The 24,021-nt window shown below is 54.4% G+C and overlaps 3 protein-coding genes across 6 annotated transcripts in view; 1 reads left to right on the top strand and 2 right to left on the bottom strand.

The window, feature by feature from the left end:
• The window catches only part of MAPKAPK3 (MAPK activated protein kinase 3), a 35,314-nt gene extending 21,308 nt beyond the window's left edge, over nt 1–14,006 (bottom strand). The window contains exons 1-3 of one of the 2 annotated variants that reach the window (XM_064367130.1): nt 13,910–14,006; nt 10,935–10,994; nt 9,364–9,634 (exon numbers count right to left, since the gene is read on the bottom strand). In XM_064367130.1, the coding sequence (XP_064223200.1) occupies nt 9,364–9,582 (219 nt within the window). In that variant the 5' untranslated portion in view covers nt 9,583–9,634; nt 10,935–10,994; nt 13,910–14,006. Of the gene's footprint in view, nt 1–9,363; nt 9,635–9,907; nt 9,999–10,934; nt 10,995–13,909 lie in introns of those variants that run through there. The other variant, XM_012467841.2, reaches the window with a different exon arrangement.
• Nucleotides 14,007–15,094: 1,088 nt separating this feature from the next.
• Nucleotides 15,095–20,347, top strand: CISH (cytokine inducible SH2 containing protein). Of its 3 annotated transcripts, none has more exons than XM_012467845.2 (3): nt 15,095–15,237; nt 18,259–18,479; nt 18,697–20,347. In XM_012467845.2, exons 1-3 carry the CDS (start codon nt 15,218–15,220, stop codon nt 19,230–19,232), a joined length of 777 nt encoding a protein of 258 aa, XP_012323268.1. In that variant the 5' UTR covers nt 15,095–15,217; the 3' UTR covers nt 19,233–20,347. The 3 variants fall into 3 exon arrangements, with proteins under 3 accessions (XP_012323268.1, XP_012323269.1, XP_012323267.1); XM_012467846.2 differs by lacking the exon at nt 15,095–15,237 and adding an exon at nt 15,529–16,547; XM_012467844.2 differs by lacking the exon at nt 15,095–15,237 and having other exon boundaries at nt 16,885–18,479.
• The window catches only part of HEMK1 (HemK methyltransferase family member 1), a 37,298-nt gene continuing 33,000 nt past the window's right edge, over nt 19,724–24,021 (bottom strand). The window contains exon 12 of the transcript XR_001109855.3: nt 19,724–20,171. The gene's annotated coding sequence lies outside the window, so the exon portion shown is untranslated. The remainder of the gene's footprint in view (nt 20,172–24,021) is intronic.

Below are 24,021 nucleotides of genomic sequence, written 5' to 3'. Positions count from 1 at the left end.
AGAGGCATCCTGGGGCACCCTCTGACCAGTTTCCATGCTATCCACTTGCAAGAGCCTCCCCAGCAGTGGGCAAGGCAGGCCCCCCCAACCTGCCTGCTTCCCTGGCACTGCCCATGGTCACTGACCACCTAACATGTCTTCACAGCCAAAAGGAAGGCCCTGGCTAAGCAGAACACCCAGGCCCTCTTTTCTTTATTTTTTTTAGACAGAGTTTTGCTCTTGTCACTCAGGCTGGAGTGCAATGGAGCAATCTCAGCTCACTGCAACCTCCACCTCCCAGGTTCAAATGATTCTCCTGCCTCAGCCTCCCAAGTAGCTGGTATTACAGGTGTGTACAACCACGCCTGGCTAATTTTTTTTATTTTTAGTAAAGATGGGGTTTCACCATGTTGACCAGGCTGGTCTTGAACTCCTGACCTCAGGTGATCCACCTGCCTTGCCCTCCCAAAGTGCTGAGATTATAGGCGTGAGCCACTGTGCCTGGTCCAGGCCGTCATTTTGCAGATGAGCAGACTGTGGCTCCTGATCCCCAGTGGAGCCAGCACACAGGGAAGAATGGCTAAGAGTCAAGCCTGGGTTCCAGCACAGGGCCATGTCCCTACTATGTGACCCTGGGTGAGTTACTCTGACTTTCTGAACCTCAGTCTCTGCATCCATGACATGGGGTTGATAACCCATTCTGATTCTGCCATGTTTGTGCCTGGCATGTAGGAGGTGCTCAGCAAGTGGGTGCCTTTATTGCCATCCCCCAGTCCTCTGTGCTGCTGCCTGCCAGAGAGCACAGAGAGCACCTGCTAGTCCCTCTGCCACATCCTGAGAAGGGGGCTATAATGTTAAATGCACATCTATGGATGAGCTATGGGTCCCTTGTGGAGGCTGAACCCTTAGGAATGGGACAACAAGTGTGGCAGCTCAAGGCCCTGGCTAAGCAGCCTAGGTGACCTAACAACAGCCTAGGTGACCCAGAAGTCCCTGCAGCACCCTCAGCAATAGTGCTCTACCCTGTTCACCCCAGCTAGCCAGGTGCAGCTCACACTCAGTTCTGCCCTCTGTAAAATGGAAGCAGGTTACACCTCACATCTTAGCCCTCCCAGACTCCCACCAGCTCCTCTGGCTGACTCTAAGACTCTGACTCAGGTCAGATCTCAGCCCCATCCATCCCTGACTGTGGCCAAGGAAGCTTTGGGGGTCATACTGTGCCTGGTTCTACACCATTGTCCCAAGCAGAAGTCTCAGACCATTGGACTGTAAAAGGAGAGCTAATAGCAGAGACTGCAGCTGAAGCTGACGTCCCACAAGTCATGGGGTTGGTGGTGGGGGACCTTCTCAGGTTACAGCTCAGCCCAAGAACTACTGACTCCACTGTTCTGACTGCCAAGGCTGCTGACACCTAGTCAAGGCGGGCAGGAGGAGGGGACACTGTGAGTAGCATGGGTATAGCAGGCACTCCTTCTTCCTGCCCAGCCCCCACCCTCCCCTGGGGTGGCGGCGAGGGAGTGAGCTGCAGGTTGACCAGGTTGAATCCTCAGCACCTGACCTGACCCCGCTCTGTCCTCCACCTGCCCTCAGCCTTCCGGGCTGCAGAGAAGAGGCCTTCAGGCCTGAAACACATGAGACAAGCAGACTGGTAAGGCCCAGGAGACGGGGTACAGAGCGACAGCAGGAAGAACAGGTGAAAAGGAGAAAGAGGGATGAGCAGGCAGAGGACAGGAAGATCGCTAGTGCCACGAGGAGAAGGCAGCAAAGACAAAGACCTAGTCTAAAGAAAAAGGCAACCCTAATCCCAAACCCGCCTCAAAAGCAAAAGCAATCTTTTCAGCATCTCCCGCCTGTCCAGTGCTGAAAGGGCCTCCTGAGGCTCCTTGCTTCCCGAACAGGAGCCTCATGTTCCTGCTCTAAGCAAAACCTCCACAGTTCCCACACAGCAGGATTTTAATCACAATTGCACAGGGCCTAATCCACTTAGTTCCAAAAGGGCAGGAGGGTGGGGAGGAGCCCAGGACCCAGAGCTCCCTGCACACCTTTCTTTCCTGTCCCTCAAGGGGCTGGCTTCCCCAGGTGCAGGGCGAACCCAAGTGAGTCCTCATAAAGCGCAATAATGTTTTACCAGCAAATGCACCCAGGCCACCCCAAATGAGAACCCTGCCATCTGAGAGTGTCTGCTGGCCTGTGTTGTCTCATAGCATGAACGCAGGGATAGTAACAGTCACCGAAACTAGATCCTGCTCCCTGCCACATATTCAAACCCAGGGTTCAACTATGCCACAAAGATGATGGTTTTGCAAAGGATTATGAAACTACCTTTTGTCCGATGTCACTTGGGGAGAATGTGGCAGAAAGGATTTTAAGCCCAGAGCTCTGGTCCTCTCTCAACCGCAGGTGGGGCCTCCCATCTGGGACCACACAAGATCTCAAATAGATGGAGGGAGAGCATTAGAACTAAAGTTCTCCTGGGAAAACCCCAGCGCTTGCAGGAGCCACGGTCTCACTGTCCTGCGAGCAGCAGAGCTAGCTCTCCAGGAAGGGCTCACTGTGCACTCTCACGGCACAGCTATGCTTGGAATGCCCCTCTCACCTAAGGATGTCCTCAGCTCTTGCCTGGGACTTCACCATTAGACATGGCAACCTGGAGCAAAGGGAGGTTGGGGGCTTACAGAGCCAGATGTTCCAACCACTGCCTCCACGCAGGGTCTCTCATGATGATGTCCCCAGTAGAGGAAGATGAGGGATCTAACTCCACTTCCTCAAGTGTGAAGCTCAGAAGACATATAACAGACTTGCTGTAATGAAAACTGGGTCCTTCCCACACAGTCTGAACAACAGCCTAGGTGACCCAGAAGTCCCTGCAGCACCCTCAGCAATAGTGCTCTACCCTTCAAGGCCCTACACAAATGCCTCTTCCTTTACAGATTCCTCTGGTCCTTCCTCAGCTTCCCAGGCTTTGTCAGGACTTTGACACTGGCCCTACTGAGGTCAACCGCATCCTGCCAGAACACAGGTCTGCGAGCAGGAAACTGGTACTCCACAGCAGATGCTGAGTGTCTAAACACACACACACACATACACACACACACACACACATGCGCACACACACACACACCCTGTGCCTTTGTCTGTCATCCACATCCTTCTCAAACCAGAGGTCTGGATTAAACTGGCAACCGCTTCCAGGAAGCCTCTCCTAGCTGGCCCAGCCCAGATAGAGTTTCCACTCGCCCACTCACCAGTCTGACTTCCTGCCCACAGTGCTCTGGGCTTTGCCTGGCTGTGCTTGTCTGAGACTCACAAGGCTTGGGAAAAGGCACACAACCTTTCTGAGGTGGCCTCTGCAGACATCACGGTCCTTGTGTGCTGGCCTCATGGGACTGCCGCCTGTCCAATCACTGGCATGGAGTTCCATACAGTGAGGAGAACTGGGCAGATGTAGGCAGACACTGGCAGCATCACTCAGGGCCCAAGCTGGGGCTGCCAGGGCTCTCAGTGGAGCCAGAGAGGACAATGCCAACATCCTTCCAAGGGTCAAGTCCCAGAGACCCTCCCATGTCCCCACAGACTTGCATGAGGAGAGAGATGACTTAGCTGCTAGGACTCTGGCATCAAACTGCCTAGGCTCACATTTCAGCCCTCCTTCCCACTAGTTGTGCACTTTGGGCAAGCTGTTGACCTCTGAACCTCATCCATATAATAGGAGTGATAAGAGTTAGATAACTCATGCTGAGCATCGTTGTGCACTGTGGACAGGGCCTGCCAGGCAGAATGCTCTGAAAAACTGTTAGCCGTTTATGTGGGTATCAGGATCCACAGCACCAAGGCCTGAAGCCTGGAGAGCTGACATCAGCTCCTAGATGGGATGGGAAAAGATCCTAGAAGCCCCAGCAGAGGTGATCCTGAGAGAAGGCTGGGAGCGCAGCTTCGAAAACAGTAAGCAAGGCCAGCCAGGCACGGGTACGAAGCATCTCAGAACAATCAACCTCTGCCTAAAATTCCACTATTTGCATTTTGTAGGGTTTGATGCCCTCCTCAGGATCCCCATGAAAAAGCAAATTGCCCATCCCTGGCAGTTAATACTCCAGCTCCTCAGATTCTTTTCTTCCAGGTGAGGAGCAGCGTTGGGAGAACCCAGGGGGCAGTGAAACCATTTCCAGGGACTCTGTTTTACGGGGCTGTCAGTCCCACCAGGTGCCTCCTGATTTGTTGACTCTAACAAGTGGCCCTGCGGAGGCTGATCTGACCAGTCTGGAGATGGTAGGTGAGGGGTTGGTGGCTGCCAAATGAAAAAGGGCCTGGCCTGCCTGGCAGCTTCACCCGGCTTCAAATCCAGCTCGACAGCACCAGCCCCAACAGGCCAGCCTCACCCATGGAGCAGTGGGCACCATCCCCCCAGGGAGGGTGAGGCATCCAGGGTACTGGGCTCTGGATCCACTGCTTCCCAGTCTCTGCATCCATTACGTTCTATCTTCCTTTCGGCATTCTGGTTATACAGAGTCCTTCTGTCTACTCAGAGGTGCAGCCTGGACAGCAGGCAGAGGGCAGAAATGGTCTCATGAATGGGCATTTCCTTTCTCCCAGGAATTCCCCAAGAGGTCTGTTGGGGCAGTGGAACTGTTAGATTCCATTGTGAATTCCCAGACCTTAGAAGAGGAGAAATAGCATTTCTCTGTGGCTTATCTCTAAGCTGGAATCAAAGAACCCCTCTCCTGTGGAGAAAGAGCAACCTAGATAAAGTCCAGCTCTTGATGCTCCTTCTAAAGCTCAGAGAGGTCAGAGCCTGGTTATTTTCATAAGCATTCATGAGTCCCTGATATATGCCAGGTTTTGGGCCCAGGTACTGTAAAGGAGATTTGAGTCAAAGGCGGGTATTATGGCTTTAGGAGTCAAAAAAGATTCCATTGCCCCAAAACCAGGAACTCTGGGCAGCTTCATAGAAGAGGTGACACTGGGGTTGAGTCTTGACAGATGGGAAGAAATTTCTCAGTGCTGGAGAAGGAAAGATGTCACCTAAGGTAGAAAAGGGAGGTGGGCTGGACTGCAGAGGCTTCGAATGCCACAATTAGAGGCTCAGAACTATACAGCCAAATCCTCAAATCCCTGTGTAAGCTCAAATCCCTGTGAGATCCTCTCCTCAGGGTCTCCAGAGTTTACTTTCCCATCTGTCAGGAGAAATATGCCCTCTTCTGTGTTGTGCTTTGAGGCATCACTGAGATACCACATGCAGAGCAGCCTGGGTCCCAGCAGCCATCTGGCATCAAGGAGAAGGAAACTGTCCCAGAGACGGCAGCCCCAGCAACCTCTCCAGATCCTGGGAACCAGAAGGAAGATGCTTGCTACAAAGACTTGACCCAGAGGACTCTGCAGGGGTCACCTGGATATGTGGATCCACCACCCTACCATGCCACTTTCCTTAACAAACAAGGGACGAAGACGGCACTGGGAACCCAGAGGAGGTTCCAACATGCTCTAGGGGTCAGAGCAGAAGGGCCCCCAGCCCTACAGTCTAGAACACAGGGGCAGGAAAGAAGACCCTACCTGCAGACCCCATTATGTCTCCATAAGGCCTTTTATTACTTTTCTTTCTTTCTTTCTTTTTGAGATAGGGTCTTACTCTGTCACCCAGGCTGGAGTACAGTGGTATGACCAGAGCTCACTGCAGCCTCAAACTCCTAGGCTCAAGCAATCTTCCCACCTCAGCCTTTTGAACAGCTGGGACTACAGGCATGTGCCACCACATCTGGCTAATTTATTTTTATTTTTATTTATTTATTTATTTATTTATTTTTGAGACAGAGTCTTACTCTGTCGCCCAGGCTGGAGTGCAGTGGCATGATCTCAGCTCACTGCAACTTCCGCCTCCCAGGTTCAAGAGATTCTCCTGCCTCAGCCTCCTCAGTAGCTGGGATTACAGGCACCCACCACTGCGTCTAGTTAATTTTTGTATTTTTAGTAAAGATGGAGTTTCGCCATGTTGGCCAGGCTGGTCTCGAACTCTGGACCTTAAGTAATCAGCTCCCCCTTGGCTTCCCAAAGTGCTGGGATTATAGGCATAAGCCACCGTACCCAGTCCTAATTTTTAAATTTTGTATAAACATGGAGGTCTTACTAAGTTGCTAGGACTAGTCTTAAACTCCTGGATTCAAGTGATCCTCCTGCCTTGGCCTCCCAAAGTGCTGGGACTACAGGCACGAGCCATCGCATCCAGTCTATTGCTTTTATTTAGAGATTCTAAGTGTCATGGTCACTTCTGCCTGCTAAGAGGCCAAAACCACAAGAGGGCTGGGCAGGAAGTCAGAAAGGGAGAAAATTCTGGCTTCTGCTACACTCCCCACTTCAAGCCATGTGACTTACTTTGGGTCCCAATTTTCACATATGTGATAAAGTTTGAGGGCTGGGTCTTGGATGTGGTGGGGTAACCAATGTGTGAAAATCGGCAGGGCTGTGCCCAGTTAGAGGTAAAGCTGAAGGGTACTAATTAACTAGTTAAGCCTGGGAGAGGGCACAAGCAAGAGGTCAGCAGGAGGAGCAGAAACTGGAGGACTGCCTGGCCCATACACCCTCTCCAAGAAAGGCAGTCCTCCAGTTCCTGCCAAGAGGACAGCAATGAGTGCTTGGGGTAGAATGGAGTAGAATGGCGGCACTGGCAGCAGAAGGTGGCCTTGGGAGGGAGCCACTGAGTATGACTGAGGCCAAGAGGAACCAAGCAGGTGGTCAGGGGCTAAGGGAAAGCGGAAGAGGCCCAGCTCCCTGGGAGGGAGGGACCGCCTCATCTAGGGCCTCCACAGAATAGAAACAGTTACAGGGACAGTGGCCACAGCTCTTCCTGTTTTATGAGTGCTTGCCGCGTTTCAGGCTTCCTGTTAAGCACTGTCTGCCATCTTGGGCAACAGAGCCAAGAGGATGAGCATGAGACAAAAGGCAGAGATGGCCTGAACAAGTTCAGGTTGTTTTTTTTTTTTTTTTTAAGATGGAGTTTTGCTCTTGTTACCCAGGCTGGAGTGCAATGGCGTGATCTCGGCTCACCGCAACCTACGCCTCCTGGGTTCAGGCTATTCTCCTGCCTCAGCCTCCTGAGTAGCTGGGATTACAGGCATGTGCCACCATGCCCAGCTAGTTTTTTGTATTTTTAGTAGAGACGGGGTTTCACCATGTTGACCAGGATGGTCTCGATCTCTTGGCCTCGTGATCCACCCGCCTCGGTCTCCCAGAGTGCTGGGATTACAGGCGTGAGCCACCGCGGCCCGGCCTAAGTTCAGGTTTTAAGACGAGGAAAGGCCAGCCTAATAACCTGGTAACCAGGGAGGCAGAAAGACACAGAGCCCATGACTGTTGCCTAGGCTGAGCCGGGGCAGCGGCGGGGAGAAGGCTAGGAAGATGCAGGGAGAGGTCTGTGACCCATCATGAGCTGGCTAAGCTCCCTAGGCCCAGGCCTGCCCATGTACTGAGGTCCCTAGGTCCTGGCCCTCCTGGGAAATGGGCAGAAGCTATAAGTGGGGAGGTGCCACCTCCTTCCTCATGGCCACAGCTACCACTCACAGGACAGGTAAAATGTCTATAACAGAGGTTGTGCTAGCTCAATATTGGGAGGCAGTAAATGTCTACTTAGCTGGGTAGGGACTTCTAGGCTTGGTCACTAGGGATACTAAGAACAGGAAGGTCCTGGAGTGGGAGCCCATCTAATCCATGTCCCCTTTGAGGGCCAATTTAGGGCCAGATCCTGAAGGTCCCAAGCTAGTAGCCCCAGCCATGCTCACCCATAAAGGGGTACAGAGGGAAACCCACAGGCCTGACCCAATTCCCAGTCCAGAACAAGGAGACCACTGATGAGGTGCTGTGGAAGTTCTTGCAGTCAGAAGTTCTCCCAAGTCACTCATCAGGCAAAGCATCTATGGGGAAGGGGTTAAGTCTACCCTTACTTAAAGCTGGCACTGTATGAACCCACAAATTCTGGCTTCCCAATCAATCTGTGACTCACCCACAGCATCTAGACACCACAGGGACCGGTCAGAGCTCAGTCTTGGCCCATGCGGCCAAAGCCCTGGTATTGAGAAGTGGTTCTCTGGCTTCACCCACCCAGACTGCCCTCAATCCTAGCACAGGTGGAAGGGCTAAATGGTGCCCAGAGGGGGATGAAAACTCTCATTCCTCATCCCCTTATGCCCACCTGCCCTCAGAAAAGCCACTTTTTCCCTAAAAGACTCAGAGAATCCCATTCCTGAGACTCTGGAAAGCTCCCCCACCCCATTCGACTGCTGGGTTAGTGGGCAAAGAAGCTATACCTGGGGCCCAGCCCCACCAGTCCAACCTTGATCCTCTCCTGGACCCACCTGCATGATCCCCTCCAAGGCTACCCTGGGGAGACAACCTCCTCCGTTGGCACTAGTGGTCCTGAAAAAGACACAAAGAGCTGGGCCCAGGTCCCTGCTCAGATGGTTTAAGATCATGTGCCTTAAATAAATCCTGTAACCTCTCCAGATCCGTACAGGTATCAGGTCCTGTACCAAGTGCTTTACATGGATAATCTCATTTCAATTTCACAACAACTCCTTATCTTTCCCCATGAATAGATGTAGAAGCCTAGCTTCAAGAGTCTAGAATATCATCCAAGGTCATGAAACTGGCAAACACAGGATACCTATTAGCCATATCTAGAGGACTCTGCACTTGGACTCATAATTTAAATGTTTGTAAAATGAGAAGAGCCTTTGCTGTACTTTTAGCCTCCAGGAGCCACTATTCCTGCGCTCTACCTATCTAGGTGGCCATTGGCACAAGCTACAGATGAGTAAAGACCCCAGAGATGACAGATTCAAGGGATTCTGGGTATGGGGTATGGACCTAGGCCCAGAACTGTATGTCTTAAGCCAGAACCAGGTACCCACCCGTAGCATCACCACTACCCCCACTATGCCACCTATATCAGCGGACCAGGTCTCCAGGGAGCTTATAGGCAGAGGTGGTTAGATGGCTGGCCCACCCTCTGCCCAGGAACCAGGGATGGGTTGGAGCAGGGTTTGTCCCTTTCAACATAGGACCAGCGACTCATCAGGAGTCCATCAGCAGCCTCCTGAGGCTCCACAGGTGCAGTGGGCATCAGCCTTGTCCTCTGGCCAGCCCTGGGAGGCTCACACCACTCCAGCCCAGACAGGCAGGGGCCACAGGGAATAAGTAGCCCCACCCCAAGCCTTGGTGGGGTCTCAGCTTCTGGCAAAGGGAAACGGATCCATTCCAGTCAGAGAAGCTTCACATGGAAGGGGCAGCCAAACTGAACAAAAGACCTCCTTCGGGCCTGAACACATGAATCCAGCCAGAACCCCAGAGTCAGGAGTGGACCCTCCAGGACACCCCAGGCTTCAGTGAGGGCTCACTGACCTTCAGAGCACACTTCTGCCCAGTGCGCCGATGGAAGCACTCCAGCACCTTGCCGTTCACACCAAGGCCCAGCACCTGCTTGGACAACTTGTAGTCGTCGGTCACTGCGTACTTCTTGGGCTCCCGCCGCCCCCCCGGAGCACCGCCCAAGCCGGGTCCGCCGGGTGCAACTGGTGCGGGCACAGGGCCCTCCTGCTCCTCTGCTGTTTCACCATCCATGGCCCCCGCGGGGCGCTCAGAGGCGGCCCCAGCCTGGTGCTTCTAGTGGCACCTGGGGGAAAGGGGAAGAGTGAGTCCCGCCCAGACTTTTCCAACACACCCCTCTGAACAAGGCTGGGCCGCCGGCGCGGGGCAAGCTGGGAGTGCGGGACGAACGCCTGAGAGTACAGACGTGCAGCAGGGGGCGGTGGTCGCGCGGCCGGGTACAAGCGAATACCGCGCGCGCACGTGTCAAGAAGGGAAGGGGCCGAGCGCCTAAAGGCCGCGAGGACCCCGTAGGAGGTCGCAGAGGGGGCCGGGGAAGGCGTACCTGGCGAGGGCTTACCTGGCGGCAACCCACCTTGCTGAGGCACCAGCGAGGGGCAGGGGCGGCGGTCGCGGGAGCTGGCGGCCGTGGAGCGCCCAGGGCGGAGAGTCGCGCTGCCGGCGCCCACGTGACCTCCTCCCCACCACTCCACCCCTCGCTCCCCGCGCGTCATCCCAACTTGGGGCCCCGCTAGGTCCGCCTTAAAGGGCCAGGCGGGACCCGACTGGGTCCCGCCCCCGAGCCGGAACAAAATCGGAGGCATGGCTTCCCGAGGGGGCGGTAACTTTCTCGGTTTCCAGGGACACCAAGGGAGACCCCTGTACTAGCAGGGAAGTGGCATCTCGTCGTTGTTGAATTCGCCACTCTCTAGCCTCTGGTGGCTCTGGGAGTCTCTCTAGCACTGGCGACTCCCCTCTTTTGTGCAGCTCCCGCTCATGCTTCCGTTTGGTATATACGGCGTCCTGGGGACCAGGAATCCCGAGTTGCCATTTGGTCAGATCCGCCAACCTTTTCACCTTATGGTTTGGGCTTTTGGCGTTGTGTTTAAAAAGTCTCTGCCTCCCATAGGAGTGGCAGACATTCCCCATTAGCTTTGTAGTTTTGCCTTGTACATTTAAATCTCTACTTTATCAAGCCCATCTTAGACTACCTTACGTATTTGAGCCAGTTTTCCCAATACAGGCTGTTAAACAACTCTCATTTCACAGAAGAGGAAACTAGGGCCCCTGGGGAGAAAACAACTTGTCTAGAGCCATAGGGAGGGTGGCTGTCTCCTGGGACAGATCTGAACTACTCGGTCACATTGCTCTCCCAACCCGAAGCTGAGAGATATGGGCGAGCTGGCTCACTTGGGACTGGGAAGGTGCGGCTCAGGGCAGGGGCTGTGCATGGGCCTCTGCTGTCATCTACAGGCCATCTACAGGACTGCAGGTACCACGACCTCGGTCCCACTCAGGTGTCTCCCAGCCATCCTACTCCTGGCTCCGGAACTTGGACCCAGTGAGCGCCTCCCCTCAACCCCACGCGTTAACAAACGCACACTCACAGATGCCTGGGCTGCATGTCCGGACTCATCAGAGCAGGAGCTCTTGGAGAGGTGATCGTTCTGTAAATGAATGAGTGAGTGAAAGGACGCTACAACTTATTGGTGGGTACCCACTGTGTGCAGATGTTCTGTGGGGACGGGGGATGGGGCTCTGCCCCTATTCCTTCAGGCTATCTTCAAGCTAGCAGTGTTCAGTGAAGCAGGAGGCTCCAGATAATAGCCTCAGCTGACCATAGTGAACACTTCTTGCAGACCAGATGCTGGATAAGTGCTCTCCCTGAAACCCCCTGACCTTACAGAGACTGGAGCAGGTCACACTATCCCTTCTGGCCCACACTACAGATACACAGGGCAGAAAAGCCCAGAGAGGTTAAGTAACCTGAGGTTAGCAGCTGTCATGACAGAACTCCCATTCCAACTCCAAAGCACAACTTCAGGGCTGGGCTCTTTTCCTCAAACCATGACCTCCTCTCCTGGTCCTTCCTGGCTCCTCACACAGCCACATATACAAACATACTCTCATACATGCACATGCACTCACACCTTTACACATATGCACACACACATGCTTACACATAGGTATGCATATGCATAAACACACATGCATATAATACACATGCACACAGTTACACGTGCACATGTGCTCACACACATGCATTTATGCCCAGCTGGACTCAGGATTGATGCCCCTGAGCCCAACCTGAGAATCTAATTCAAGATCTCAGAGCCTTGGAGAAAGCCCATCTGGAAGCTTCTACTGCTGGGGAGCTGAAGAAGGCTCTGCTCTCTAAGGGCAACTGGTTTGAGCCTGGTGAACCTGAGGCTGAGCAAGATGTCATTCCGGATGAGCAAAAGGCTAGGCAGCTGAGGGTGGAGGCTGGCTCCTTGCCCCAGCCAAAGGCATCTCACTGAATATTCTGTGAAGATGTCTTCTTTCTTTAAAATGGATTTAGATTACAATTGCTTTAAAATTTTATAATTGCATTTTTTAAGCTGATCTCTTTTTATTAAAATTTTAAGTTGCATAAGTAAGACTTGTTCATTGTAATTAATTCAAATTATACAGAAGTATGAAAAGTAAGCAAAGGTGCTGCTTCTCCCCTCCCAGTCCCTATAACCAATGTCCATGCTTCCACAGGCACACGTGTCCCCCACGTGGGTCCATCAGAGAGATGCCTTGCAACTACTCAGCCCAGGAAAGTCAGAATATGTGGTTTTCCCTTAGTGCTCATGTTCTAGCATCCACCTGCCACATCCCCTCCACACTGATGGGAGGATTCAGTATACGGGATGGCTGGACCTGGTCAGGCAGACTCTGCCACACAGCCCTTCATATAGCTGTGTATCCAAGGGGACGGAGACTTTAGAATAGCTTAAAGTGAGAGTCAGGGCTGAAAAACTTTCTCTCTCTCTCTCTTTCTCTCTCCCTTCCGGGAGAGGGGAGGCTGTACATGATGAGAGGATGGAGGCCAAATGAGCCAGACTTTGGAGAAAGCACTGCTGTGTATTCTTGTAATGCATCTACTGATTGTTCTGGGAGGGAGGGGCAGGGGAATCTTGCAGTAAGGTCAATCCCTGGGGTGCAGGGGAGGGATTATCCTGGAAGAATCTATGGAGATTTGGCTAGTGAGGGCATGAGAGAGGGCACCACTAGGTGGCAGTGTGGGCCCAGCAATCAGAATGGGGGCTTCTGGGGAGCAGTCAGGGCAGAATTAAGTACTAAGATGGCCAGAGAGACCCACAGTGCCTGAGGCAGGCAGGCACTTGGGGCAGAACAGGGGCACATCACTGTTCCCAGCATGCAGATGAGGTGCACAGTGCTGTCATATTCTCACACACACACACAGACACACACACACACACACACAAACCATAGACCACATAATCACTGACCTCTGTAGGGGATGCTTTCAAAGGGACTCCCATCGTGCTCTGACATTTACTGGCCTGGGGCAGAGAAACTTCACTGAGGACCTTACAGCTGGATGTCTAGGAGTTGGTGGATCACCAGCACCCACAGAGGAAATAGGAGCAAGTGTGTAGGCTCTTGGCTTCAACCATTACTTGCCAGCTGGGAGACCTAGGGTATACTGTAACCTCTTCATGCCTTAGTTTCCTTACTTGTAAAGAGGAGATAATATGTGATAGTTGTGACAATGACATGAGGCTGCAAATTGCTGAGAGTGCTTGGCACATTGTAAGTGTTCAGTTGAATAGTCATGGTGAGGGGGAAGAAGTATAGTTTTGGTAGAGACCTTGGGATTTGGTCCCATAAGAGACCTAGGTTCAAAATTTTAACTCCGTCGCATGGCACCTGCAAGTCCTTTCGTCTTCATAGTAATGAGACAGTGGACAGTTCCTACTGGCAAGAAAGTGGTCCACACAGGGGCCCCATACCAGGCTCTCCAGCTATCCCAACCCTCAAAGTGGGTTATGAAGTATCCATCCCCTCTACCCTCATTGCAAGAAACTGGCTTCTGACCAACTCAGGAGGGGGCTGTCAGGGTTACATTGATGAAACCCCACTTCCCTTCGGGAAAGCTACAGAGAAGTGGCTGCCCTGAAGTCTGAAACTTAACCATTTTTTTTCCCTAGTTTCACAGGGTTTTGCTTTCAGATCTCTTTGCCCTCTGCCATTCTGGGCAGAGCAAGGTGAGCTCTGTCTGCCCTGGATGCTATCGTTCAGGCCCTTCAACACCACCATGGTCCTGTCATCCCTGCCCAGGATCTCAAAGCTAGCCTTCTTTCTGGGCACCCCGGGGGCACACACTGGGGGGGGGGGTAAGGGTGGGGTAGTGGACCCTGCGACCTCTCCCAATCCCACAGTTCTTCTGGCCCAAGGGTTTGGAGAAGATTCACATAGACCCTATAGTCCTTCAAGATGCTTCATAGTGAATCCAGTGAACTGAAAAAAGGTGGAGAGAGTCCTGGTAGGAGTGTGGGCTTCTGATTCAGAGCTGGGATCAAGCTCTTACCCTGCCATTTCCTAGCATTTGTTCCCTGGGGCTCTGTCTTCCTTCTTCGTAAAGGGAGTAACACCAGTTGTAGAGGATCAAATGCATCAAGTTCTCCCTGTAGATAAGAGGGAGTGTTACTTCTCTGCCCTCACCACCCGGCCCCAACCTCTATCACCCTACTCCCAGATTATCGCTGGATGTTTTGAGCTACAGGACTCTCTCTTCAGCATTTTGTGTGTGTTGCGGGGGGGAGGGGAGGGAGGCCACCCACCCAGAGTCCGGGTCATCTGGGGCCGTCTATGCTTGCTTCCTCAAATCTGTAGTCTCTTCTCCCGTGACTGGCAGGGCCGGCCAGAAACCAGAGCCGACCAAGACCGGATGGTCTGCCTGATTCGAAAAGTTGGGATGTGCTTTCTCCTTCAACTCTTTCAACGAAAACGTTCTTGTCTGGATCATTCTGGCTGTGGTGGCCGCCGGCTTGACTCTCAGAAATGAGAGTGGACCTACTCATTTCTGGAGCCGTCCTCTGCACCCCGCCCTGCCCTAAGTCCCGCTCTAGACCTCACCCATGCTACCCAATCCGACACCCGTCACACAGAGTCCTAGGGTCCAGGAGAGGCCGTCCCAACACGGGGCGCTTGCACACGCCGACAGACCTCCTTGGGGGAGCGGCTAGCAGGGAGGACAAGCCAGGGACTCCGCCCCCGCCCTGCCACGGGTTCCACGGCGAGATAAGGGGGCCCTTCCCCAATGACGCAGAATGCCAGAAGGCAATCTGGGCGCGGGTTGCCGAGCCCCGGCCGCTCCTTAACTTCCCCCACCCGGTCTTTCCCTACTGATCTCTCAGACCGGCCCTGCTGGGTAGCGTCAGTCCCGGGTCTACGCGCTGCTATTGGCCCTTCCCGGCCACTCGGCTCCACCCTCAGCGTCGCGATTGGTCGACTCGCGGGGCCCCGCCCCGTTTTCCTGGAAAGTTCTTGGAACTCTGTCAAAGTATTTCCTTTCGCTGCCCAGGGCCCCAGACCCCGCGACGGCGCCCGCGCACCCCGCCCGAGCCCCACCGGTTAGCCCGCGGTTCTAGGAAGACGCCGCTTCCCGGAAGGGCTGGGACGCGGCAGACAAAGGATTAGGCGGCAGCTCGCCCCGCCTCGCTGTCCGGCCCGCCCCCCTCGCCCTCGCAGGCTGTCCGCGCCTCTGCTGCTCAGTCCCTGCCCTGCGCCCGCGCGCTCCGGAGCCTACCCTGGACGCGCTCCGCACCCAGTGGCTCCCTCTCGCTGCCGCCGTCCAGCCGAGTCCCCACTCCGGAGTCGCCGCTGCCGCGGGGACATGGTCCTCTGCGTTCAGGGGTAAGCGCAGCTCTCTGCCCCCTCCCGGCCACCACGCGGGGCGCACGGGAGAACAGGGGTCTCGTGCTAGCTGCTGGGTATTGGGAGGGCTTTACGGGCCAGAGGTGACTGAGTGCGGAAGGGCCTCCGGAGCGAGGCTCTGTGTGGAACTGTGACACTCCCACCCCCACCCCCCACCCACGCGCGCGCGCGCGCACACACACACACACACACACACACACTCGCCTCAATTCCCACTGTGGACTGGGAAGCCGGGGGCTGACTGGCTACAGGAGGAACTCACAGGGTGGGCTTAGCCTGGGTTCTCACTGGAGCAGATGGACGCCAACGGCAGGGGTCTCCCAAGATGTGGCCAACAATCCCAGATCTTCTTCTTCTGGGCCCAGAGCACTCTATGCTAGCCTGCCGGCTGCCCTGCCTGCTAGTGACCTTGGACCAGCCCCTGGCCCGCTCTGTCCTGGTGTCCCCTCTCCTGCCCTAGGCTAGCAAGTGGTCTCTTCTTGGGAAGCCAACCTGAGATCCTTGCCTCACCTCAGGCTGGTACCTGAAGGTCAGCAGCTCTTGAGAGGCCCTGGGTTTAGCCTGGTCCTGTCTGGGGTCCCCCCACAATCGTCTCACAACCCTGTCTCTCAGCCCAGTCTGGGATCCCAGTGTGAGAAGGACCTTGGCTCCTGCCTCTCATCTTCAAATTTCCCAGACTTGAGGTGGGGGACAGTGGAGAGGGGATGTTGATAAGCCAGAGTCTCGACCTCGGCTGAGCATTCTTGGCCATCCACTCTGTTCTGAACCTCAGCAATCCTCTTCAACCAGAGTCTGATGCTGGCCACAGTGATCTGACAGGAGCTCAGGAAGCTCCAAGAAGAGAGGAAAGAGATATAAATGGGTGTTCTGCTCTTAGGGAGAACTGGGTGGCTGAGTGGCTGTGCTTATCACAACTGGCCTGGTGCCAAGTGAGGGAGGGTAGAAGGTGAGGCCAGGGAAGAGGACACAGAGGTGCTGGGAAGACTACTTCTCCCTTGCTGTCTCCAGCAAGTTCCTTCCTCCTGCCTGCATTCTGGGACTCCCGAACACCTACCCCGCCACTGCCTTCCTCCCCAGGAGCCTCCCCCTACATTCTGGGGTCTCTTTCACTTTTTACCCTAGCTGAGGGCCCCCTTGTAAGCTTAGGGCCAGTGTTGGATGTTGGGGAACAAAACTTTTAACAGACTGCTGGGCTCCAAAGCAGGCACACACATGTACCTAGAATACACCAGCCACTGTCCCCACCATGATAATGACACAGCCATGGACACACCCTGCCCAGGTACACAGTCACTCACCAGGAGCTTGTGGTGATCAACACAGCTGTTCACACGCCCACATGTGAGATGTGTCGGAGGACTGGCTAAGCTATCTGGAGGTGGCCACCTGCAGAATTTCTAGCCTGACTTTCTAGGTAGCAACCATGCTCCTGGGAAGGTAGCTCTGGGCCCCAGCAGGCAGATCATCTCAAAATTTGGCCTCTAGCTCTCCAAGAGGGATTTCCGAGCTCCCACAATACAGCCAGAGTAGGTGTGGAAAAGTTTTTGGCAGGCTGTGGTGTGCCAGAGTTGTGTGGCCCTTTCTCCCTTTGAGTGGTCATAGGGCCATGGTTTGTTAAAACCTAGAGGGTCACTTGTAACCTACACAGGAGTCAGCTCGGGCTCCTGCCACTGGTTCCTGCCTACCTCTCCCTGCCTCACAAGCAATACTGGCACTGTTTGCCATGCTGTCATCTCTGCCTGGGGTCCCTTCCCCCAGCTCCTTCCTTTGGCCTGGCAGACTCAGCTCGGGAGCAAGCAGATCCTGACTATCCCATGACACCTGCACTTTTATGACTTTGCGTTATAATTACTCTTAGTGCCATCTTCCCCAGCTAGTCTGGTCTGGTTCTCCTTGAGGGCAAGGCCATGGTTTCATTAGCTCCATGTCCTGAGGCCCAGCCAGAGACTAGACCCAAAACTGAGGCCTAGAGATGTATTTTCTAAGGAGTGAGAGAGGAGCAGCAGTCTCTTCCTGGGGAAGTAGAGCCAGTCCCTGCTGCTCTCCCAAGGGGGAAGCCCTAGTATCGCCATGCTGGGTGGGCTTCCCCTAGGAGGAAGCTACTACTCAGATTTTGGTCAGCTCAGTTCTCCCAACCCCAGCCATCCAAGAATATGATGTTACTGAACCTCTCAGTGTATGGATTGGTGGGACCCCTTATGGGGGAAAGAGAAACTGAAGCCCGGTGACAAGCAAGCTTTGTACAAAATCATAGAGCCTGGTAGGACTGGCTTGTCAGAGTGGGATCTGGAATGTGGGTCAAGTACCCTGCCCTTTGGTGGGAGCTCATATTGACAGGAGGTGAGATTTGCCAGTGCCTTCAGAGGCCACTGTTCACCCCAGAACATCCACTGGGAGGAGCAGAGGTCAGGATAGGCTGACTTGTATGGGTAGGGGATTATTTCAGTCTCTAAGTCCTGGCTAGTGTGGACCTAGGTCCCTCTGAGAGACACTCCTGTCCATGGGGAGGTAGCGTGTGACCTCAGGCAGCCTACCATAATCCTGGGGCTTCTCTGGAGGACTCCACACAGATCTATCCGACACTCAACTAGGACCGTTCAATCAGTGGGCCATTTAATCAGCCCACCTCAGTGAGGAGGGCGCAACCATGACGCTACTTTGCACTGGATTCTATCAGTGTGGTGAGAACACTAGAAATGCTTATAGGGAATGATCTGTGTTTTTGGCTGATACAAAATAGGCAGCAATTAATTACTGTTTAGTAAATGCAAGGGAGTAGAGAAGAATCTTTCAAAAGAGGACCCACACATGGAAACAATCAAGGGGGCTTTTGTGATGACAAGTGGGGAATGAGATACTGGACTAATTGAGCCCATGGCTGGGTAGAAGTTGAGATGGGCCAGCCAGAGGTCATGCAGCTAGTCTGGGACATGGGTGGGGAGGCTCTGGAGATGGGGGAAGCATGGGTCCTCCACTCACTGCTCATCCACTGCCTTCTAGACCTCATCCTTTGCTGGCTGTGGAGCGGACTGGGCAGCGGCCCCTGTGGGCCCAGTCCCTGGAACTGCCCGACCCAGTCATGCAGCCCTTGCCTGCTGGGGCCTTCCTGGAGGAGGTGGCAGAGGAGACCCAAGCCCAGACAGAGAGTGAGCCAAAGGCGCTGGACCCCGAGGAGGATCTGCTGTGCATAGCCAAGACCTTCTCCTACCTTCGGGAATCTGGTGAGTCTGAGGGGGGAGGCAGGCCTTTTCCTGGGTAGTCTGATGGGAGAAGCTTATTTCTGCCATTGAGTCCGATTTGGGAGGCATGGCCCTGCCCAGGAGAGTCTGATGGGAGAGGCACAGCCCTCTCCAGGGAAGTGTAAAGCAGGAAGGACTGCCTTGACTTGCCCCCAGCTAATTTCCACTATGTCCCTTGGCCCCCTCTGCACTTGCCTAGGTTGGTATTGGGGTTCCATTACGGCCAGTGAGGCCCGGCAACACCTGCAGAAGATGCCAGAAGGCACGTTCCTGGTACGTGACAGCACCCACCCCAGCTACCTGTTCACGCTGTCAGTGAAAACCACTCGTGGCCCCACCAATGTGCGCATTGAGTATGCCAACTCCAGCTTCCGTCTGGATTCCAACTGCTTGTCCAGGCCACGCATCCTGGCCTTCCCAGATGTGGTCAGCCTTGTGCAGCACTATGTGGCCTCCTGCGCTGCTGACACCCGAAGCGACAGCCCCGATCCTGCTCCCACCCCGGCCCTGCCTATGCCTAAAGAAGATGCGCCTAGTGACCCAGTGCTGCCTACTCCTCCAGCAGCCACTGCTGTACACCTAAAACTGGTGCAGCCCTTTGTGCGAAGAAGCAGTGCCCGCAGCCTGCAGCACCTGTGCCGCCTTGTCATCAACCGTCTAGTGGCCGACGTGGACAGCCTGCCACTGCCCCGGCGCATGGCTGACTACCTCCGACAGTACCCCTTCCAGCTCTGACTGGGCCGGGCACTCTGCCCAGCCTCACCCAGTCGCACCCTGGAGGGGACACCAGCCCCAGCTGGACTTGGGCTTCCACTGTCCCTCCTTCAGGCATCCTGGTGCCTGCATACCTCTGGCAACTGGCCCAGGAAGAGCCAGCAAGAGCAAGGCTTGGGAGAGGGGAGGTGTAACACAACTTGGAGGTGAATACCCCCAAGTCCTATGTGGCTTCATTATGCTGAGCCATGTGTCAGAGGAGGGGGAGACAGGCAGGACCTTGTCTCACCTGTGGGCTGGGCCCAGGCCTCCACTCACTTGCCTGCCCTGGCCGTCTGAACTGTATGGGCACTCTCAGCCCTGGTTTCTCAATCCCTGGGGTCGGGTAGCACCCCTGTCTGCAGCCAGCCTCTGTTTCTGGGAGTTTGACGGGCAGAAGAACTGAGGTCAACAGTGACAATCCCCTTGTTGAGGGGTAAACCAGGCTAGGGGACTGCACAAGTATACACTATTTATTTATTTATTCTCCTCGAGGTTGGTGTCAGGGGTGAGCCAACCCCACCTCTGTGCCCTGAGCCCTGGTAGTCCAGAGACCCCAACTGTGCCCTGGCTTCTCTGGTTCTTCCCTTGGAGAGCCCTGAGACAAGTTGCAAAAACCAAGGCAATCCTGGATGTCCTGGCACTGACCCACCCGTCTGTGAATGTGTCCACTCTCTTCTCCCCCCCAGCCCTATTTGGGGAGGATGGACAACTACAGTAGATAAGAAAATGCAGCTGGAGCCTCAGTCCCCAGCAGAGCCTGTGTCTCACCCCCTCACAGGACAGAGCTGTATCTGCATAGAGCTGGTCTCATTATGGCGCAGACCCCAGGAGAGTGCCTGTGCTGTCAGGAAGAGGGGTTGCTGGTTTGAGGGCCACCGCTGCAGCTCTGCTGGGTCTGCTTCCTGCCCAGGAAGGTGCCTGCACATGAAAAAGAAAGAAATACACATCTGATAAGACTTCATGAAGTAATAATTCTAACAAAGAACAGTTTGGTGGTCTTTTCTCTTCCACTGATTTTTCTGTAATGACATTATACCTTTATTACCTCTTTATTTTATTACCTCTATAATAAAATGATACCTTTCATGTATGGAGCCCTCATTGGGTCCTCTTGAGTTGTGTACACAATGTGTCCCCTTTGATCTTGTTATCATTATTCTCCATTTGATATCTGGGCAAGTGGAGAGGCCCAGAAATCCTATGTGGCTGAGCAGTCCATGCTGGGGACTCATTGAGGAGTGGAGGAGACAGGGGGCAGCCTCTCTCCTCTCATCTGTCCCCTTGGAAAATGGGAGCTAGGGGATGAAGGCCAGTTGGACTGCCTGCAGGGTGACTGTCCAGGACACTGCCAGGTGGGACCTGGGGGGAGGGTGGCAGAGGTGCACCAGCCCTGAGAGATGTGTAAACAAGAAATGCCAACTCCAAATCGCAAGTGGAGAATACCTAGCGGGTAGACAGCTGTGGACCACTCCTGGGGTCAGTGTTTTTTGAGATGAGAAAACCAGTAGTCAGAGAAGTCAGGGCCAGTTCTCCCAGGAAGAAGGCACAGTGGTGCAAAGGCACCGAGGCATGACTGGGAGGGGCACATTCCTGACAGTGACCTGAGGAGGGCTTGTTCTGAGCAGTGGGGCAGGGTAATTGAATTGGGGTAGGGGCCAGTGAGGGGCCGGGGTGTCCAGGTTCTGGTCCAGGCTGGATGGGATTGGGGGATCCCTTCTTCTCTCTCAGGGTTCAGCACACCAGAAGTGTGTGGAAGAGCAATTAAAATGAAAACACCCTTCATTACTGGACAGCCTGACTTTGGAACACTAGCTGCTGAGATCTCCCTGTATCCCGAAATTTCCCGTGCCTTTGCTTGAGGGCCCCATAGGAAAACTTCTCTAAACTTTGTTCATAGCTTTCTAACCTTTATTCTGGAAACAATCCTAACCTTCCTGTTGTCTTCGCCCTCAAGCAATTAGAAGTCTTCGAGTAGAAGAGATACATCCTGGCAGGTTGAGACCAAGCGTGAGGAGTGACAGGCTGAGTACAGGGAGGAGTGAAGAAGAGGATAGACAGCAAGAACCATGGAGTTCACACGGGACCCTGGGGACACGGAGGCAGTCATGGCAAAGAATAGGCATGATGTTGGGTGAGAGTGAGCAAGAGGTGCGTGATGGAGGGAGGGCTGTCTTTCCTGGATGTGGGACCCAGGCCTAGGAGGCCAGCCATGTGCCTTCCCTGTTGCTGGTGGCGGCCTGGGCCCTTGGCTGTCAGTGGGGCCAGACGGCACGCCTCCTCCAGGTCACCATGACCCAGCCAGGGATATTTGCAGTTCCTCATTCCTTCAGTCTGGATTTCAGCTGCTTCATGGCTTCCAGAATGCCTGAGGTAACCCCTCTGTCTGCTCCACCCCTAGATCTGAGTCACCTAGCAGACAAGTAGTGGACACAGAGGGGCCAGTGCCAAGTTCTTCCCTATCTTATGCTGCAGCCTAGACAGAAAGCTGCTGTGGTGAGAGGAAGCACAGAGAACTCTGCTTTGTCCACAGAGGAAAATGTCTCAAGGTGCCTGCCAGGTGCTAGGCATGGGGCTAGGGCCTGCACCTCAGGCAGCACTCACCACAACTTTGGGAGTGAAGTCAAAATATTACCCACACTCTACAGATGAGGAAACCGAGGCTCGGAGGGGGCAAGGGGCTGACTGAGGCCACTCAACAAGTAGGGCTCAGAGCAGAGCTAACCCTGGGAGGTCCCGACTGCCCATTTGTCCCCTGGATTGCTACATGAGGTGGGGAGGACAGGGATGGTAGCTTCAGGCAAGTTGCTCTTGGACACCATTTTCTATCTCCTGGTCTCCCTGCCTGCTGAGAGCTCTTGGAGGCCACCAAGGTCCTGTCCTCTTCACCCTGGCCGCAGCTCAAGCCAGGGCCCAGCTCCTGTCTGGGGAGGGGCTGCCAGCTACTTCTGACTCCCAACATGTTCCAGGTTCAATCTTCTTTTCATGTTTCCCTACCAGGGTAGTGAATGACACCTGCCCAGACCCCAATTAGAGAGTCACCCTAACAGATACTGAAGGTCCTCTGGCCAACACGATCACTGCTGGATGGTCCTGGCCTAGTAAAAAGAGCACACATGCTGACGCTAGCCAGGGACAAAGGGATGAGTCTTCTGGTGGGTGCAAGGACCCTGCACAACAGACAAACAGTAACTAAGGTCACGCTTTACCATTAAGTCCATCACCAGTACATGTGCTCCAAAGACATCAACTGGGCCAGACTCCATCTAGGTCCTGGGGACAGCAGGGAACAAGACAGACACGGTCCTCATCCTCATGGGGCTCATGGGCTATTGGGAGGGAGAGAGAGAGAGTGGACTGGTGAACAAATGAGTACATAGGACAAGCTTTGAGAGTGTAAAGAAAGAAAAGCGGGGGTGGGGTGGGGAGAGTAGCTTTGGGTACAAGGACACCCTGCAGCCAGGGGCAGGGGGCGTTGGGGATAGCTCTGCAGCTTTGGGTGGCACTGAGCCTGGAGACCAGGCAAAAGCAGGAGCTGGCCATGCAGACAACTTGCAGAAGGGATGTCCCAGGTGAAGGGAACTACAGGTGCAATGTCCCTGAGGCAGAAACCTAGAGCCCAGAGGGGCTGCCCAGGAGGGGTGGGAAGGGCGAAGGAAGCACGTGGATTTTATTCAAGGATGGCAAAGCACCTCTTCAGAGCTTAGCAGGGGAGTGCTGGGATCTGACCCTCATTTCTAAGGGAGGTATCTGTACGCATGAGGGCCTGGAGGCAGGAGGCCAGAAAGAAGGTTGAGAAGTATGGGATCTGGAGGGTAGAGTGTGGGAGCAGGGGCAGGAGGAGGTGAGGGCAGCAACTCTGTGCCTCTAGGCAGAGTTCCTGCCCCACTAGCAGAGGTTGTCCCCATCTACAGCTGAAGAGAGAAAGCTCAGAGAGGGGTGGTGAGAGGCAGAGCCAGCGTTCACATCCTGATTCCAGACCTTGTTTGTGTAACCACTGCTCTATTCTGGCTCCAAGGGGCTGGCTTGCTAAAGCCTAGGCACTCACAGGTTCAGAAGGCATGCAGAAAGGTGGGGAGATTCAGGAGGGCTTTCTGGAGGAGGGGGTCTGGAGTCTGGGCCCTAGAGGATTCTGCCGCTAGGTGAGATGGAGATTGATCCTGTGTGGTGTCCCTCCCTGGATTCACAAGTCTCCCTCTGGAACGCCCTCGGGACAAAGATGCTACTAAGCCATCCAGGTATTTCTTGTTGCCCCCAAAGACTGTTTGCTGGATACCACCCTCCCCTCTGGCCACGCCACTGGGGTATCATTGGTGCCAGCGTATACATCTCACTAGTCCCTGCACCTAGGCTGGACTTTTAATCCACTAACTGAGTAAATCTCTCCTGGCCAAGGCTGGACACAGTCTGAGTAGGGCTGGGGCCCATGACTAGGCACACCTCACTCTCAGGTGGGGACCCTTCCACCCTGCACGGTTGCCCACAGTGAAGTGGAAGGGTGAGGGGCCAGGGGTCTAAAGGCCTAGGGGCCTGGCGAAGAAGGCAGGAAGACTCAGGGTCTGTGCACAGGACATCCCAGACTTCCTGAGCTCTCATAAAGGCCCTCTTTCTCCAGAAGTAGACCCTGGGCAAGCCTGGGCAGCCTTTGACACCAACCTGCTAGACCAGTTTTAATATGAAGTAGGCTTGAGCTTTGCCAGAAATTCAACAGCCTCTCATGGTGGATGTGTCCTCCCTACCCCTCCCTGGCTCACGTGGGCCACCTAACGGG

This window comes from Aotus nancymaae, unplaced genomic scaffold, assembly GCF_030222135.1.
Source record: "Aotus nancymaae isolate 86718 unplaced genomic scaffold, 86718_ANA_hifiasm-v0.15.2.pri h1tg000067l, whole genome shotgun sequence".
NCBI classification, from domain to species: Eukaryota; Metazoa; Chordata; class Mammalia; order Primates; family Aotidae; genus Aotus; species Aotus nancymaae.
The sequence above is the reverse complement of the archived record's forward strand: the minus strand, read 5'-3'. Positions and strand labels throughout refer to the sequence as shown.

What these genes read in the sequence shown, in the direction of transcription:
- CISH (XM_012467846.2), top strand. Translation starts at nt 16,417, where the DNA reads ATGTTGGGGAACAAAACTTTTAACAGACTGCTGGGCTCCAAAGCAGGC. An exon ending in ACACCCTGCCCAGGTACACA is followed by an intron (nt 16,548 to 18,258) that starts GTCACTCACCAG and finishes ACTGCCTTCTAG; the next exon opens with ACCTCATCCTTTGCTGGCTG. An exon ending in CTCCTACCTTCGGGAATCTG is followed by an intron (nt 18,480 to 18,696) that starts GTGAGTCTGAGG and finishes GCACTTGCCTAG; the next exon opens with GTTGGTATTGGGGTTCCATT.